Genomic DNA, 14,326 nt, shown 5'->3' with positions numbered 1-14,326 from the left:
AACTACAGAGAGAGAGAGAGAGAGAGAGAGAGAGAGAGAGAGAGAGAGAGAGAGAGAGAGAGAGAGAGAGAGAGAGAGAGAGAGAGAGAGAGAGAGAGAGAGAGAGAGAGAGAGAGAGAGAGAGAGAGAGAGAGAGAGAGAGAGAGAGAGAGAGAGAGAGAGAGAGAGAGAGTCCCTCTCTCCCTCAGATAACTGTCGGACATTAGTTGTTATTACTGACGTGGGTGATGCTGACTCATAAGAATCAGTGTACTGAAGTGTCAGCCTCCACAAATGTTTCAAGGTGTTTCTACGCGATGTCACATGATGATGCCCGTGGTTGAAATATGGTCTGCGCCGTTTCCTCTGTTTAGGTCTGGTATCAAGACGCTTCCTCACAACGCCAAGGTCCATTACAACTACGCCAACTTTCTGAAAGATAGCGGCCGCCACCAGGAAGCCATCCACCACTACACTACTGCCCTCAGGTCAGTCTGTAGTCTGTGTGTTTTCGATTTTCATAGATTATTTCGGGGGAAGTACCCGACTCAGAATTTTGTCAGTAATTAAACTCGGCTGTTCAATGCGATTGTGAACGGCGTAACGTTATCAACAGGGAGGCCAGAGTGATTTTACCCAGAGTGCTCTGCAGCTCGTCGCCAGCGGAACTGAACCCGTAATCCTGGCAGAGCTCGAGCTAAATGCTCACGCTGTACAGGAGTAGAGCGGGAGTTGCTATTGATTGTAATTTCAAGCTTGTGCAAACGCTCCGCATGCAATTACTGCAATAACCTGATAAAGCACGCTGAACTGCATGTACACACACTTAATGGATACTCATGCGTGTAATGGTGTTGTTTCATCTCACGTGAGCGCGCACGCACACACACACATATATACACATATACTGTCTAAACACGCTCACACACACACACACACACGGGTCAAACTATTAAATTCATCGTGTGTCGAGCATCATGAAATTAATCATATAAGATTTTCAGAATTAAATGATTGGTTTAGTAGTGTATCATGTCAAAATATTGAACAACTTTATTTTATGTATTTATTTTACAACTTCAACAAAAAATGAATAAATCAAAAAATATTTATATATATATAAAAAACAAACATTTTATAACATTATAATAAAATAATTTTTTAGACTCCTTGGTACAAATATTTTAGTATTTAGTATAAATATTTTCAAGATGGCTCTTTACATTCACATGGTCAGTTACCATTTTGTAATTAACAACCTCATTTTACTGCCATTTTATCTTCATGGTGAGTAGTTAACTGAATAGATGTTTTCCTCCCTCCGTTGCGGAATCGCATACTGTTCAGTTCCCCTCGTAGTAATTGCAAGTCACTGACCGGTGCACAAGCCATTTTTGGGGCAGGCAAAGAACACATCCAGGTATTCTAGGTGTTCTTTGCTCTGGTGCAAAGTCCAGACGACGTGTGACGTCAAGCAGGCCCAGGTGCCACATATATTCCGAACAACCTCTAAGTCATCGTCTTGGTGTCCGTCCAGCAGGCGAGCGCTCGCCAAAGAGCCCTCTCTCTCTAGCTCTTGAAAAGCAGACTAATTGGCCCGGGCAGAGAGGGAGAATGTCAGCTCCGCCTTGGCCTTCGTCGTGGCGATGGATTGATATCGCACAGTTGAGATTTGATTCCTGCGACTGAGCGGAGCAGCGCGTGCCCCGATGGAAGCTGGGGCCTGACATTTAGATGGGCTCTTGAGATGAGCCCTCTCATTCAGACGAGGCTCTTAAGTTTTCGGTATATTTTGTGTGAGTTGCGTGGGTAAATGGTTTCGTGTGGGAGCAGCAACGGAGGATCGCATCCAGCTCAGTCGTCAGCGTGCGTGAAGGCACATTAAGTGAAACCATCAGGTTGACGTACTAATACACCGTGTTTAGCAGGTGATGCTTTGACGACACGGTCTCCAGGGGTTTAGATGATGTCTTCATGATAACATCGAGCTATGACTTTCAAGTGAGATGCAATTACTTCCATAGTGTTTGACGGAACTCTTCATCAAAAACTAGAATTAGGTTATTTTGATCATTTATTTTGGGGAGTGGTGCGAATTCGGACCCACTGACTAAAGATACGGAGGCCCAGTTGGATGTAGCACCCTGTGTCCATGCGCCTTTCAGCCTGTCTCTGCATGTCTCTGCATTGAGGCCATGGCGTAGGGGCCGAGGGGCGGTGCGTGCATTTAGAGTCCAAGCATACCTTACGTAAGTAGGCAAACAAAGGTGTGGTTGTACAAACTGGACGTGCGCTCCTGCGTTCCCATGCTGGGAATAAACCAGGCTCCACCAGGGGGCACAGTAGAGGACAAATCTGATCTTGTTTGCAGAATGACATCCCGAGCGGAAGGGGTAGGGTATGTTTTGGCCCTTATTGTGTGTGCGTGCGTGTGTAAGAGGAATACAATTTTATACAAGTCAGGATTTTTGGACCCGAATTAACACTCAAATAAATGTGTTTCAGTGAAAAGGATAAAAATAAAAATACATTGCAAGTGTCTAATATTGAGGAGTTTGATCAAATTAAAGTGTACGATTAAAATTAAAAATTGACTTTTACATTATATTGAGCAGCATCACGCTGAATTGTTTTTATTGTTTAGGAAATACAAAGCGATCCAAGCGGGCCAGTCGCAGTGCTTGCCGTCTCAAAAGAGTCTAAGAATCCTCTCTTGCCTCTCCCCATCTATCATTCCTCTTAACACACACTCACTCTCTCTCTCTCTCTCTCTCTCTCTCTCTCTCTCTCTCTCTCTCTCTCTCTCCCCTTGTGCAGGTTGTACCCCCGCCACGCCAGCGCCATGAACAACCTGGGCACCCTGACGCGCCACCCGGAGGAGGCAGAGCGCTACTACAGGAAAGCCCTGGACACCAACCCCCAGCACAACCGAGCGCTCTTCAACCTCGGCAACCTGCTCAAGTAGGAGCGCCGTGCGCCCGCAGGGGAACACACGCACACGCACACACACGCAAATAATTGGGATTAACAATGTGTGTTTTTTTTGCTCATCGTAATGCAAGTTTCTCACCGTGTGAAACAGAAGACTGCTCATTCCACTGGAGATTCCCACGTAAAAATTCCAGAAGAAAACTTAATTTTCAACAAAACGGATGGAAACACACCAAATTCACCTTAAATTTATTGGGACATTTCTCACCTCACGTCGGTGGAAACATACGGTTGTGTCTTCTTGACGGGTTCACAAAAGGCTTACAAAGGAAATCTAAATGTACCATGAACAGGTCAACGGCCCCGTTCTAAAGATGCCGAACTGGAGCTTTGCTGCTGGTTCTGCTTCAGTGTGAACTAAGCTGCTGAGGACGACTCACGGATCTGACGTTACGAGTCGTGTTACTTCCAGTGCCGTTGAACCGACAGCCAGACGCTATTTTTATTTTTTTTTTTCACTGATTTTTATTTTTCTTTCCACTATGATAATTTTATTATTTTTATTTCTTCCACTCTGATAATTTTTTTTTTTTTCCCACTTTGACTATTTTTAGTTTGTAAAGTTGAACTCTGTCGTCTCCGTCTTGTGCCGTAGTGCCTCCCGACTCATTTTAAAGATTTCTTTCGTTGTGAGCCATGCATCACTTTCAGTAGGCCATAATAATAAGCACAGTTGTTCATACATCCGGCGATTCCTGTAAATAACACGAAAGCACTGTGCCGTGGGATTACTTCACTGGGGGAAAAGAAGAGTGCTGTGTCAGAAAATAGGCTGGGAAACACTGGTTTCGGCTGGTAATGGATTACATTTGAATATTTCCAACAGCATTTTTGGCAGTTTGCAGAAGTTTGAAGCCGTGTTCTGATGGAGTCGGGGAGATTCGTTCCAAGCGATTGGTTCAATGTAGCTCTGCTCTCTGCTCGGTCCAGGTCCCACGGGAAGGAGGAAGAGGCGGAGGCTCTGCTGAAGGACTCCATTCGCTTCGGTGCGCATTTTGCAGACGCCTACTCCAGCCTGGCGTCGCTGTACGCCGAACAGGTGCAAAAATTATCATTACATTACTTACTTATTATCAAGGTTAGTACATACAGTCGCCTGATCGCAGTTATTGGACATGAGCATTCATTTTTTGCAAAGTCATCATATTATTACATCACAAACATGTTTCCGTGCAAATGAATGGGCATTCTAAACGAGTAAAATGGGAATTAGGTGCGTGACATCAGTTGGGTTAAGGAGAAAAAAAATACGTATTTTTTTATTTCTAAATTCAAAAATATTCCCAAATTCTTACCTTCAAATGTACAATGTCAGTTTGCTCTTGCAACACAGCAGATGGTTTCCATTATTTGTGTGTTTCACATGGAATTTAAAACATTTTCACGCTCCACCCGGCGGGGGCCACCGTGCACGAAAAAGAGTCTGGTGATTGTATTGTAACGTTTTGTTTGGCTACGCACACACACACACGCACACACACACACACACACACACACACACACACACACACACACACACACACACACACACACACACACACACACACACACACACACACACACACACACCTTCCTGTTGGACGTGAACGAGGCGACCACTGTGTGTGTTCTCCTGCAGAAGCGCTTTGCTGAGGCCAACCGGGTTTACCTGCAGGGCATCCACAACTGCCCTGAGAGCTCTGACCTGCACAACAACTACGGAGTGTTCCTGGTGGACACGGGTGAGGGGGGCGTGGGTGTGCGTGTGTGTGTGTGTGTGTGTGTGTTTGTGTGTCCGTGTGTGTGTGTGTGGGTGCGGCCCTCTCCTGGCTCGTAGTGGAACATTTAATTTTGTCAGATAACAGTCGGATTCCTGTTCTTAGATAAATGGAGGGATGGGTGTTTAGATGGATGATGATGTTTAGATGGATGGATGTTTAGATGGATGGATGGATGTAACAATTCCCAGGTCTAAATCAGAGTTAACCCTTTTCCTCTGAAATTCAACCTTTGTGGACCTGTCGCCCTCCTCCTCCCCTCCCTCCCTCCCTCCCCCACAGGAAAGGGGGAGCTTGCGGCAGCGCACTACCAGCAGGCGGTGCAGCTGAAGCCGGCTCACTACGTTGCCATGGTGAACCTGGGCCGTCTCCTCCGCTCGTCCAACGACAACAAGGAGGCGGAGTCTTGGTACAAGAGGTGAGTGGACGACAGGTGGAAAGTCAGTAGGGCAAATGTACGTCTGGTACGTCCTGAGCCATAGTACGTGGGGGGGGGGAAAGTGTACGAAAAGTACCAGGATGACGGAGTACATCTGGTGAAATATCGTATCACTGCACACAACGCGGCGAACGTAAAAGGACAAGACGCCGGTTAAAGTTTCTATCAGAACCAACATGTTGACAGGTTGTAGTAGTACTGTATGTCTGACAAGCCAATGATCCTTTTGTTCACATACTTTTTACTCGCCCACGCTGGTCAATAGTATGCAGTATATAGTATGTAATATGCACTATCTAGTGTGTCGTTTGCAGTATGTTATATGTATTCAAGACGTTTATTCGTCATATACATACTTTCATACATAAATGCTGTGAAATGCAATTCTACTGTATAACATGTAGAATTTAGTATGCAGTATATAGAATCTCATATGTTGTATATAGTATCTAGTAATTAGTGTATAGTACAGTATGTAAAATTTTGCATGTAGTGTCTAGTATGCAGTCTATAGTATATAGTACAGTGTGTAGAATTTTGTATGCTGTATATAGTATGTAGAATTTAGTATGTAGTAGCTAGTATGCAGTCTGTAGTATGTAATATGTACTATATAGTATGAAGAATGTAATATGCAGTATTTAGTATATAGTACAGTATGTAGAATTGAGTATATAGTATCTTGTATGTAGTATGCAGTATATAGTATATAATGCAGAGTGTATAAGTAAGTGTGCAGTATATAGTATTCAGTATACAGTATGTAGAATTTTGTATATAGTAACTTGTATGTAGTATATAGTAGAGTATCTAGAATTTAGTATGCAGTATATAGTATTCAGTATACAGTACAGTATGTAGAATTTTGTATATAGTAACTTGTATGTAGTATATAGTAGAGTATGTAGAATTTAGTGTGCAGTATATAGCATTCAGTATATGTGACGTAGCTGCGTAGTTGACGCTCAAAAAAGAAAATGTGGCTGTTTTAGGGGAACTTCAAGGTCAGCGAAGATTGGATCAATTATTTATGGCCTGACATTATTCTAAATGGTGCAGACGGAGCATCTATGGCGGAGCCTCTGCTCTGCCTGTTCCCGGTACACGAGCTCCCTTCCTCATGAAAGGTTCCCCTCTTTCTTTTTTTTTTTTTTTTTTTTTTTTTTTGAGATTGGCTTCTGGACGAGTCACTCAGCAAAAGCAGTCGTTGGATTTGATTGAGTTGGTTTAACGCTCTGTGAGCGAAGGAGGACTTCCAGAGAACCAGAGTGAGAAGGGTCGGACGGTTATTATGATGACTTTTTTTTTTTTGTTGCAATGATTGCAACTTATTTTGGAATGGCAGGTACCATATACCAAATATAATACAAATTTATATTTTCACTTAAAAGTGAAAGAGACTTTGATTTGAAGGTTGAACTGGACATTTCCATGTTAGTTACATGTTGTGTTCTACTAAAACTCAGTAGAGTTACAGTTTGAATTACAGTGGAACTTGGTGACGGCGCCCATTTCACTGGGACTCAGGGACAGTTTCATGTTCTGTTATTGTTCCATCGTGAATAATGAGCAACAATAAACGCGGTGTCAAATTCAGAAATCTCACTATTGTGGAAACTGAAACTGACATAAATTTGTCATTGACGTGGAGCAGATTTACCCAACGAGACCAAATGACGAGACGATTACATTTCTCAGATCACGGGTATGAAGTTCAAAATGGTCGCACGACAACTTAAAGTATATTTAACAGTTAATGCTTTATTTTGAACATACAATTGAATGAATAAAATCAGAATCGCCCAAAATCGGAATCGACAGGTCAGACGTCTGAAATCTCGACTCGGCCAAGAAAATCGCAGTCGGTGCCTTTCTAGTTGGTAAACATGTTCTGTAACTTTACCACATGATGTATTTCAAGGGAAACATCCTGATGATAGGAATGTGTAAACTGCATATACACCGCGTTCCAAAGGATTATGCAAATTGGATTTAAGTGTCACAAACATTTAGTTTTTTGTTTTTCAATTGAACTCATGGATGGTGTTGTGTCTCAGGGCTCTTTGCATCACTGAAATCAATCTCAGACACCTGTGATAATTAGTTTGCCAGGTGAGCCCGATTAAAGGAAAACTACTTAAGAAGGCGTTCCACATTATTAAGCAGCCACAGGTTTCAAGCAACATGGGAAAGAAAAAGGTTCTCTCTTGCTGCTGAAAAGCCTCAAATAGTGTAACGCCTTGGACGAGGTATGAAAACATTAAATATTAAACAAAAACTTAAGCGTGATCATCGTACTGTGAAGAGATTTGTGGCTGATTCAGAGCACAGACGGGTTGGTGCAGATAAAGGCAGAATGAGGAAGGTTTCTGCCAGAACAATTCATGGGATGAAGAGAGCAGCTGCTAAAATGCCGTTACAAAGCAACAAACAGGTATTTGAAGCTGCTGGTGCCTCTGGAGTCCCACGAACCTCAAGGTGTAGGATCCTCCAGAGGCTTGCAGTTGTGCATAAACCTACTGTTGGAGACCCCCCTAAGCAATGCTCACAAGCAGAAAGGGCTGCAGGGGGCCCAGGAATACATGAAGACTCATTTTCAAACAGTCTTGTTGACTGATGAGTGCCGTGCAGCCCTGGGTGGTGCAGATGGATGGAGTAGTGGACAGTTGGTGGATGGCCACCATGTCCCAACAAGGCTGCCACGTCAGCCAGGAGGTGGGGGAGTCATGTTTTGGGCCGGAATCACGGGGAGAGAGCTGGTAGGCCCCTTTAGGGCCCCTGGAGGTGTGAAAATGACCTCGGCAAAGTATATAGAGTTTGTGACTGAGCACTTTCTTCCCTGGTACAAAAAGAAGAACCGTGCCTCCCGTAGCAAAACCATCTTCATGCCTGACAACGCACCATCTCATGCTGCAAAGAATATCTCTGTGTCATTGGCTGCTGTGGGCATAAAAGGAGAGAAACTCATGGTGTGGCCCCATCCTCCCCTGACCTCCACCCTATTGAGAACCTTAGTGCAAGGCTCAATGCTCTTAGTTGGCATCAAACCAGCAGCTCTGGGAGGCTGTTCTGACGTCCTGCAAAGAAATTCAAGCAGAAACTCTCCAAAAACTCACAGGTTCAATGGAGGCAAGAATAGTGAAGGTGATATGAAAGAAGGCTCCTATGTTCACATGTCACTTGGCCTGTTAAGATGTTTTTGATTGAAACAGCTTTTGATTTCAGTAAATATGACCTAATGCTGCACATTCCCACATTTGCATCGACTATTTAGGAAAATCTGAGAAAAATATCATTTGCATCATCATTTTGAACGCGGTGTAGTTAGCCCTGGTAGCTGGTGTACGATGGGATGCACCTCGTTACCAGACGCTAAGCTGTGAGTAACTGAAGGAGTCATTTAGTAACTGACACCACGGAGACTCCCTGGTACACTGCTGTGGTACTCCAAATATTTTCCCAAGGTTGCCAGGTCTGTAGTACAGTATGTAAAAAATAGTATGTACTATCATGTATGTAGTGTGTAGAAGTAACTATGTAGTATTCATTATATAGATTGTAGGATTTAGTATGTAGTATCTTGTATGTAGTATGTAATAGGAACTATGTAGTATTGAGTAGTATTGAGTATGTAGTATCTAGTATGTTGAATTGCATTTCAGAGGCAGCACCACTCCATTCTAATATTTAAAAACCATATGGAGGATTTGGGGAAAAAAAACAAAACATTAAATGCATCAAACGTCACAATAAGTTACTTCAGTCCCCGTGTGGATTATATTTAACGCTGCGTTACATTTACACCCGGATGGATTCGCCATCTTCACGATAAGAATTAGTTCCTGTGTTATAATGCTGATGCTTTAAAGAGGGACTGCGCATGAGAGCATGTATTTATTTTTTATTTTTTTGCTGTGAATTTAAAAAGATAAGCGCTCTGAAACACACGCGCCCTGGCCGTCATACGAACAGGCCTTTGACGCGAGCAGCGCTGCATTACGGCTGGGGGGTGTGGCTCAGCAGCGCCTCCCGCTGGTTCAGATCTGCACAAGGGGGCCGCTGAAGTGGGTTATTAGCTTGGATGATTAGCCTCCGAAGGCACGCCCATTTTTCGTACTTTTTGGAAACGAGCCACGCCCCCTCCTCACCCACCCTTTTTCTCAGCGAGGCTCACAGGGGGGGCATCGCTCTTGAAACAGATTGATAAATATCTCAAAGGACAAAAATAAAAAAAGCAAAATAAATCTTGACCTTTTGACCTTTTGCGCCCCCCCCCCCAGGGCGCTGCAGGTGACCAGGAAGGTGGACATCCTGACGCCACTGGGGGCGCTGTACTACAACACGGGGCGCTACGAGGAGGCCCTGCAGGTCTACAGGGAGGCAGCCGCTCTGCAGCCAGACAGCACCGACATTTGGCTGGCCCTGGTGTGTGTGCGCACACACACACTCATTTGGACATACTGCATATACAAAACCACACGCTGGGACTCCCGCTGAAAATGCATCTCTACCTCCCTCTCTCTTGCCCCCATCCCACCCGCACCCCGTCCAGGCCCAGGTCCTAGCCATGGCGGGTCGCACCAAGGAAGCAGAGAAGATCACTCTGGGCGTCATATCCCGACAGGGAGGCTGCATCGAGTGTTACCGCCTCCTGTCTGCCATCTACAGCAAGCACGGCAACTACACACAGGTGTGTGTGTGTGTGTGTGTGTGTGTGTGTGTGTGTGTGTGTGTGTGTGTGTGTGTGTGTGTGTGTGTGTGTGTGTGTGTGTGTGTGTGTGTGTGAGAACTGTAGACACACACAAATAATACCAGCGCAACCAACAGAATTATAACGGTATCGATTGAAAAGAAAAAAGACTGATACAATTCAATTGTTTGATTAGTGAATTAATTTCAAAACTGTAATTATTAGTAGTTGTAGAACTGTTATCATTTTTAGTATGCAGAGAATTATTAGTTATTAGTAGTACTAGTATTAATAATATTGTTATTAGTAGTACTAGTATTAATTATACAATTACAAGTAATAGTATTGTTTTTATTATCATTCCTATTATTATTGTTGTTATTATTGTTGTTGTTGTATTATTATCAGTGCTGACCCGTGTGTCGTGCAGGCTGTTGATGCTCTGGACCGGGCCTTGCAGCAGGACCCGGCGGATCTCAGCATCCGGGCCGAGCTGCACTTCTCCAAAGGAAACCAGCTCCGAGAGATGAACCAGCTGGACCGCGCCTTCGAGGTGCACGCACACGCACACACACTGTCAGCAGAGGATGGACGGCAGAAAGAAAGACGACAAGAGGCTATTTTGTGATGGCGATTTTGTGACGTCGGGTTTTATTCCCCTCGATCTGCAGGAAAATAAACATTTAATCAGCATCTTCTTCATGGTTTTCTGTCTGCGAGGAAACACATCAGCAGGGTGGGGCCCACGTGTGTCGGAGGGAGGGAGAGAGAGAATGTATATCTGACACTGGAGTTTTGTAATAACTGGCCACATTTTGGGATAAACACCTTGAAAGCAATAAGTAATAATTGTTGCCACATTTTCGACTGAACGATGGCACCGTGTGGGTGTTTGTTTCCATATCTGTCAACCTTCTTACGGAATATTCTCATGTTCGCAGGTGTGACTTGTATAGTAATATAGATGAAGCAAGCAATACACAAAGCAATTTTGGTGAATTATTATATATTCAACAGAGGGTTTTAAGCAGCTTGTAATAACCACCGCATTGTGTAATAGTGTATTACAAAATGCGTCAACTTATGACATATGTCATTGAAGATGTTCTAGACAGCATTTGGGGGTGAGATATGGCTTGGAGTGTTCTTGCGGCTGTGGGGACACAAAACGCTATTTTCTATGTTTTTCTGCTATGTATTATTATTATTATTATTATTATTATTATCATTATCACTACATAAGGAAGAATGTTTGTTTGCTCGGCTCCAACAGAGCTACAAGCTCGCTGTGGAGCTGAAACCGGAGCAGTCACAGGCCTGGATGAACATGGGAGGCATTCAGCACATCAAGGTAGAACATGAGGCTGTTAGATGAGTGAAGTGATTCTAATGAAGGGGTTTCCCCACCCTTGTTCCCCTCAAACCCCCCCATTGAATCCTTTATTTTCCACGTCAATTCTGTTTTCATCAAAGAGAGGTGGAGGTGTTCTGGGCGTACAACACATTAGGGCTTATGGTCATGGAACTTTTACAATAAATAAATGAATTGATACTATAAATCTTGAAAAGAACAAACTAGTTTCAATGCATTTACTGAAAAGCTAAAACTCCCAGGACGGGAACCAGCGTCTAATAGTGTGTGTGTGTGTGTGTGTGTGTGTGTGTGTGTGTGTGTGTGTGTGTGTGTCCGTCCGTCCGTCCGTCCAGGGGGACTATGCAGCAGCCAGGATGTACTACCAGAAAGCCCTGCTCCTCAGCCCGGGCTCCAAGCTGCTGAAGGAGAACCTGGCCAAGCTGGACCGCCTGGAGCGGAGGTCCACAGGGGGGGCGTAGACCAAGCGACCAGTGCCAGATGCTGCACTGTTCATGGGCTTCCATACCGGGGGTCGCAGGGACCCACTCTGGAGGCCTCTTGGCCCCAAAGATCCAGCCTCCAAACTGCTTTGTGAGGATGGACCTGACTCTGAGAAAGGTGAACACAACACGGCTGAAGGGTGGAAGATGGCCGAGGCTCCATTTCCTCCACATTTAGCAGCGCTGGTGAGACTTCTAGACGCCGCACGGAAGAAAGTAACAGGGCTTCCTTATTCCTTCGAAATATCGTACTATATATATACAAACTACGTTTGTTTGTATATGAATATATACATTTTTCCCACACATTTATTTAAAAGGTGTGTAACAACGCATTGTGTAATACTGTCACCTTCAATAATAACTTGCCAAAATGTGAAACATTTTATCTGTATTATATACATACATACACATAATACATAATAACATTGAAAGTATATATTAAGTAGTAACACGTATTGCAAGAGTTACAACTTTTTATAAAGAACATGTAATAATTCAATGCGGGATGCAACAAAATTGCTGTCACACTTTGTTGATCAAATTTCGGTGCCGCAGCACACATAATACCATCCGCATCAAGTAATAGGTTATTACAAAATTCTGAACTTGTTCCGTATTTGGCTGAAGACCAAATACTTCAGCCAATACTTCAGCCAATTTTTACATAATAAAGATCAATTTTATAGCATTTAAGCAAGTTATTCCAAAATGCGGCATTATCACATAATGGTGTTGTTACAAGGTGGAACTCTTTAAAAACATATACATTAAAAACATTTGCTCACAGCTAAACAAAGCGAGCCGCCGCCACCTGTTGCCAGTTAGAACTAACCGCAAGCAAAGTAATGGTTGTCTGGAAAGCGGCATCCAGTGCTATTTAAGTGACAAGTGTGTGGATAATAAAATGTCCATGTTTTGGACACTAGCTTCAATAATACAGACTGTGAAAGGGACAATTGTGTCCGTATCTTGGGATCATTGTGCGCTTGCGAGACGAACGGAGGAAACCTTGACCCCAGGACCTGACGAATGGAACTTCCACATGTTCCATATTTGGCGCCTGCTTGCCCTCAGCTTTACCTGAAACGTCCACATCTGCTTCGGATGTTTACAGCTTTGTTCTGTTTGCATTTTGAACTTGTACGTATGACACGTACATGTCCACGCCCCCTGACTGTGAATAACCATCAACAACAGATGGAAAACAGTCACAACAGAAGACGGAGAATGGACTCAGTTCCAGGGTCTTGTCACACAATCACTGACTTTGAGACAGTACTTTTAGGGATGCACAGATACCGGCTTCAGGCATGGGCCCTGTTTTTACTATATATATATATATGTGTATATATATATATATGTATGTATGTATGTGTATATATATATGTATATATATGTATATATATATGTGTGTGTGTGTGTGTATGTATATATATGAATGTATATATATTCACCCACTCAGTTCCCAAAACCCAATACCAACATAATGTAACTTGGTTGCATTTTATGTTTTATAAAAAAAAATACAAAAACATCGCATGAAACCCAGTTTCATGGGATAATATCTGATTTTGTTTGAACAAAGCGGCAAATAAATGAATCACTGAAAATAATAAATGCTGGGCCTCTAACGTCAGTGATGTAGTTGTACGTGGTCCAAATGAAATGGTATCGTCGCATCCCTGAAATACATTCTAAAAGTTGTGAAAAATGATTTAGTGAGTGTGCTTAAGTGACTCAATGATCCAAAACAATTATCGATATCTCCCTGATGACTTCTCTCAGGGCCCCTATTCCCTAAGCCTTTGACAGATATAATAAAATGGTGTTTCCTTTTGGGAGATTTGAGAAGTTGTGGCTCCATCCGGTCAAAAATCAATGACGATTTCAAATGGATTTGTTTGTGTTTTGTTTGCTGTTGTGGATCGTGAATGGAATTTGATGTGGAATGTAAAAATGGATGAAGGTGAAGTGACTAGTGCAATGATCGAGTTGCACCATGAAATTAAAAATATGATTTATTAAACCGTCTGTACTTCTTTGCAGTCTTTTTTAAAGTGACGTTGGGTCATTTTTCACCACTAGAGGGTGCGCTATTCTATCAAAACCTGAGAACAGCAAGTCAGAATCCAACATGGAAGCTGCGTTTTATACTGAATCTGACAACTACTGACCGGAAGTCCAAAGGTGTGTGTGTGTGTGTGTGTGTGTGTGTGTGTGTGTGTGTGTGTGTGTGTGTGTGTGTGTGTGTGTGTGTGTGTGTGTGTGTGTGTGTGTGTGTGTGTCAGAGCTTTTAGACAAGGTGTCACTTGTGCATGTCAAGCAATGGGGCTGAATGGGGACTTGACACCCTGCTGAATGGGGCAATCTCTGCATTGTTCCTGTGTTTTGAGGGAATTTTTAACAGGGTCATCAACACACAACATCTTTTGTTTTTAAAAAAGCTTTTATTTCACAGTAAGAATATACATGTTTTATAAAAGTGGAATTATTTAGGAGTTTAAAAGTGGAGACAACACAACAAAATGTAGATGATTTAGATCTTCCTCCACCCACTTCTCGTAATCCATAACACGGAGATGAAAGTTTTCATGGGTTTATTGTCAGCTTCAT

The 14,326-nt window shown here is 43.1% G+C and overlaps 1 protein-coding gene across 2 annotated transcripts in view; it reads left to right on the top strand.

Moving 5' to 3' along the window:
* Positions 1-13,744, top strand: part of tmtc1 (transmembrane O-mannosyltransferase targeting cadherins 1) — a 70,400-nt gene extending 56,656 nt beyond the window's left edge. For both annotated transcript variants that reach the window (XM_080022453.1, XM_080022452.1), the window contains exons 10-19: positions 354-467; positions 2,797-2,940; positions 3,901-4,009; positions 4,589-4,691; positions 5,010-5,145; positions 9,447-9,591; positions 9,719-9,856; positions 10,287-10,409; positions 11,130-11,207; positions 11,564-13,744. In XM_080022453.1, the coding sequence (XP_079878579.1) occupies positions 354-467; positions 2,797-2,940; positions 3,901-4,009; positions 4,589-4,691; positions 5,010-5,145; positions 9,447-9,591; positions 9,719-9,856; positions 10,287-10,409; positions 11,130-11,207; positions 11,564-11,689 (1,216 nt within the window). In that variant the 3' untranslated portion in view covers positions 11,690-13,744. The remainder of the gene's footprint in view (positions 1-353; positions 468-2,796; positions 2,941-3,900; positions 4,010-4,588; positions 4,692-5,009; positions 5,146-9,446; positions 9,592-9,718; positions 9,857-10,286; positions 10,410-11,129; positions 11,208-11,563) is intronic.
* Positions 13,745-14,326: the final 582 nt, after the last annotated feature.

Source organism: Zeus faber (assembly GCF_960531495.2).
Source record: "Zeus faber genome assembly, chromosome: 21".
In the NCBI taxonomy this organism is placed as follows: Eukaryota; Metazoa; Chordata; class Actinopteri; order Zeiformes; family Zeidae; genus Zeus; species Zeus faber.
This window is presented reverse-complemented; position numbering and strand designations above follow the sequence as displayed.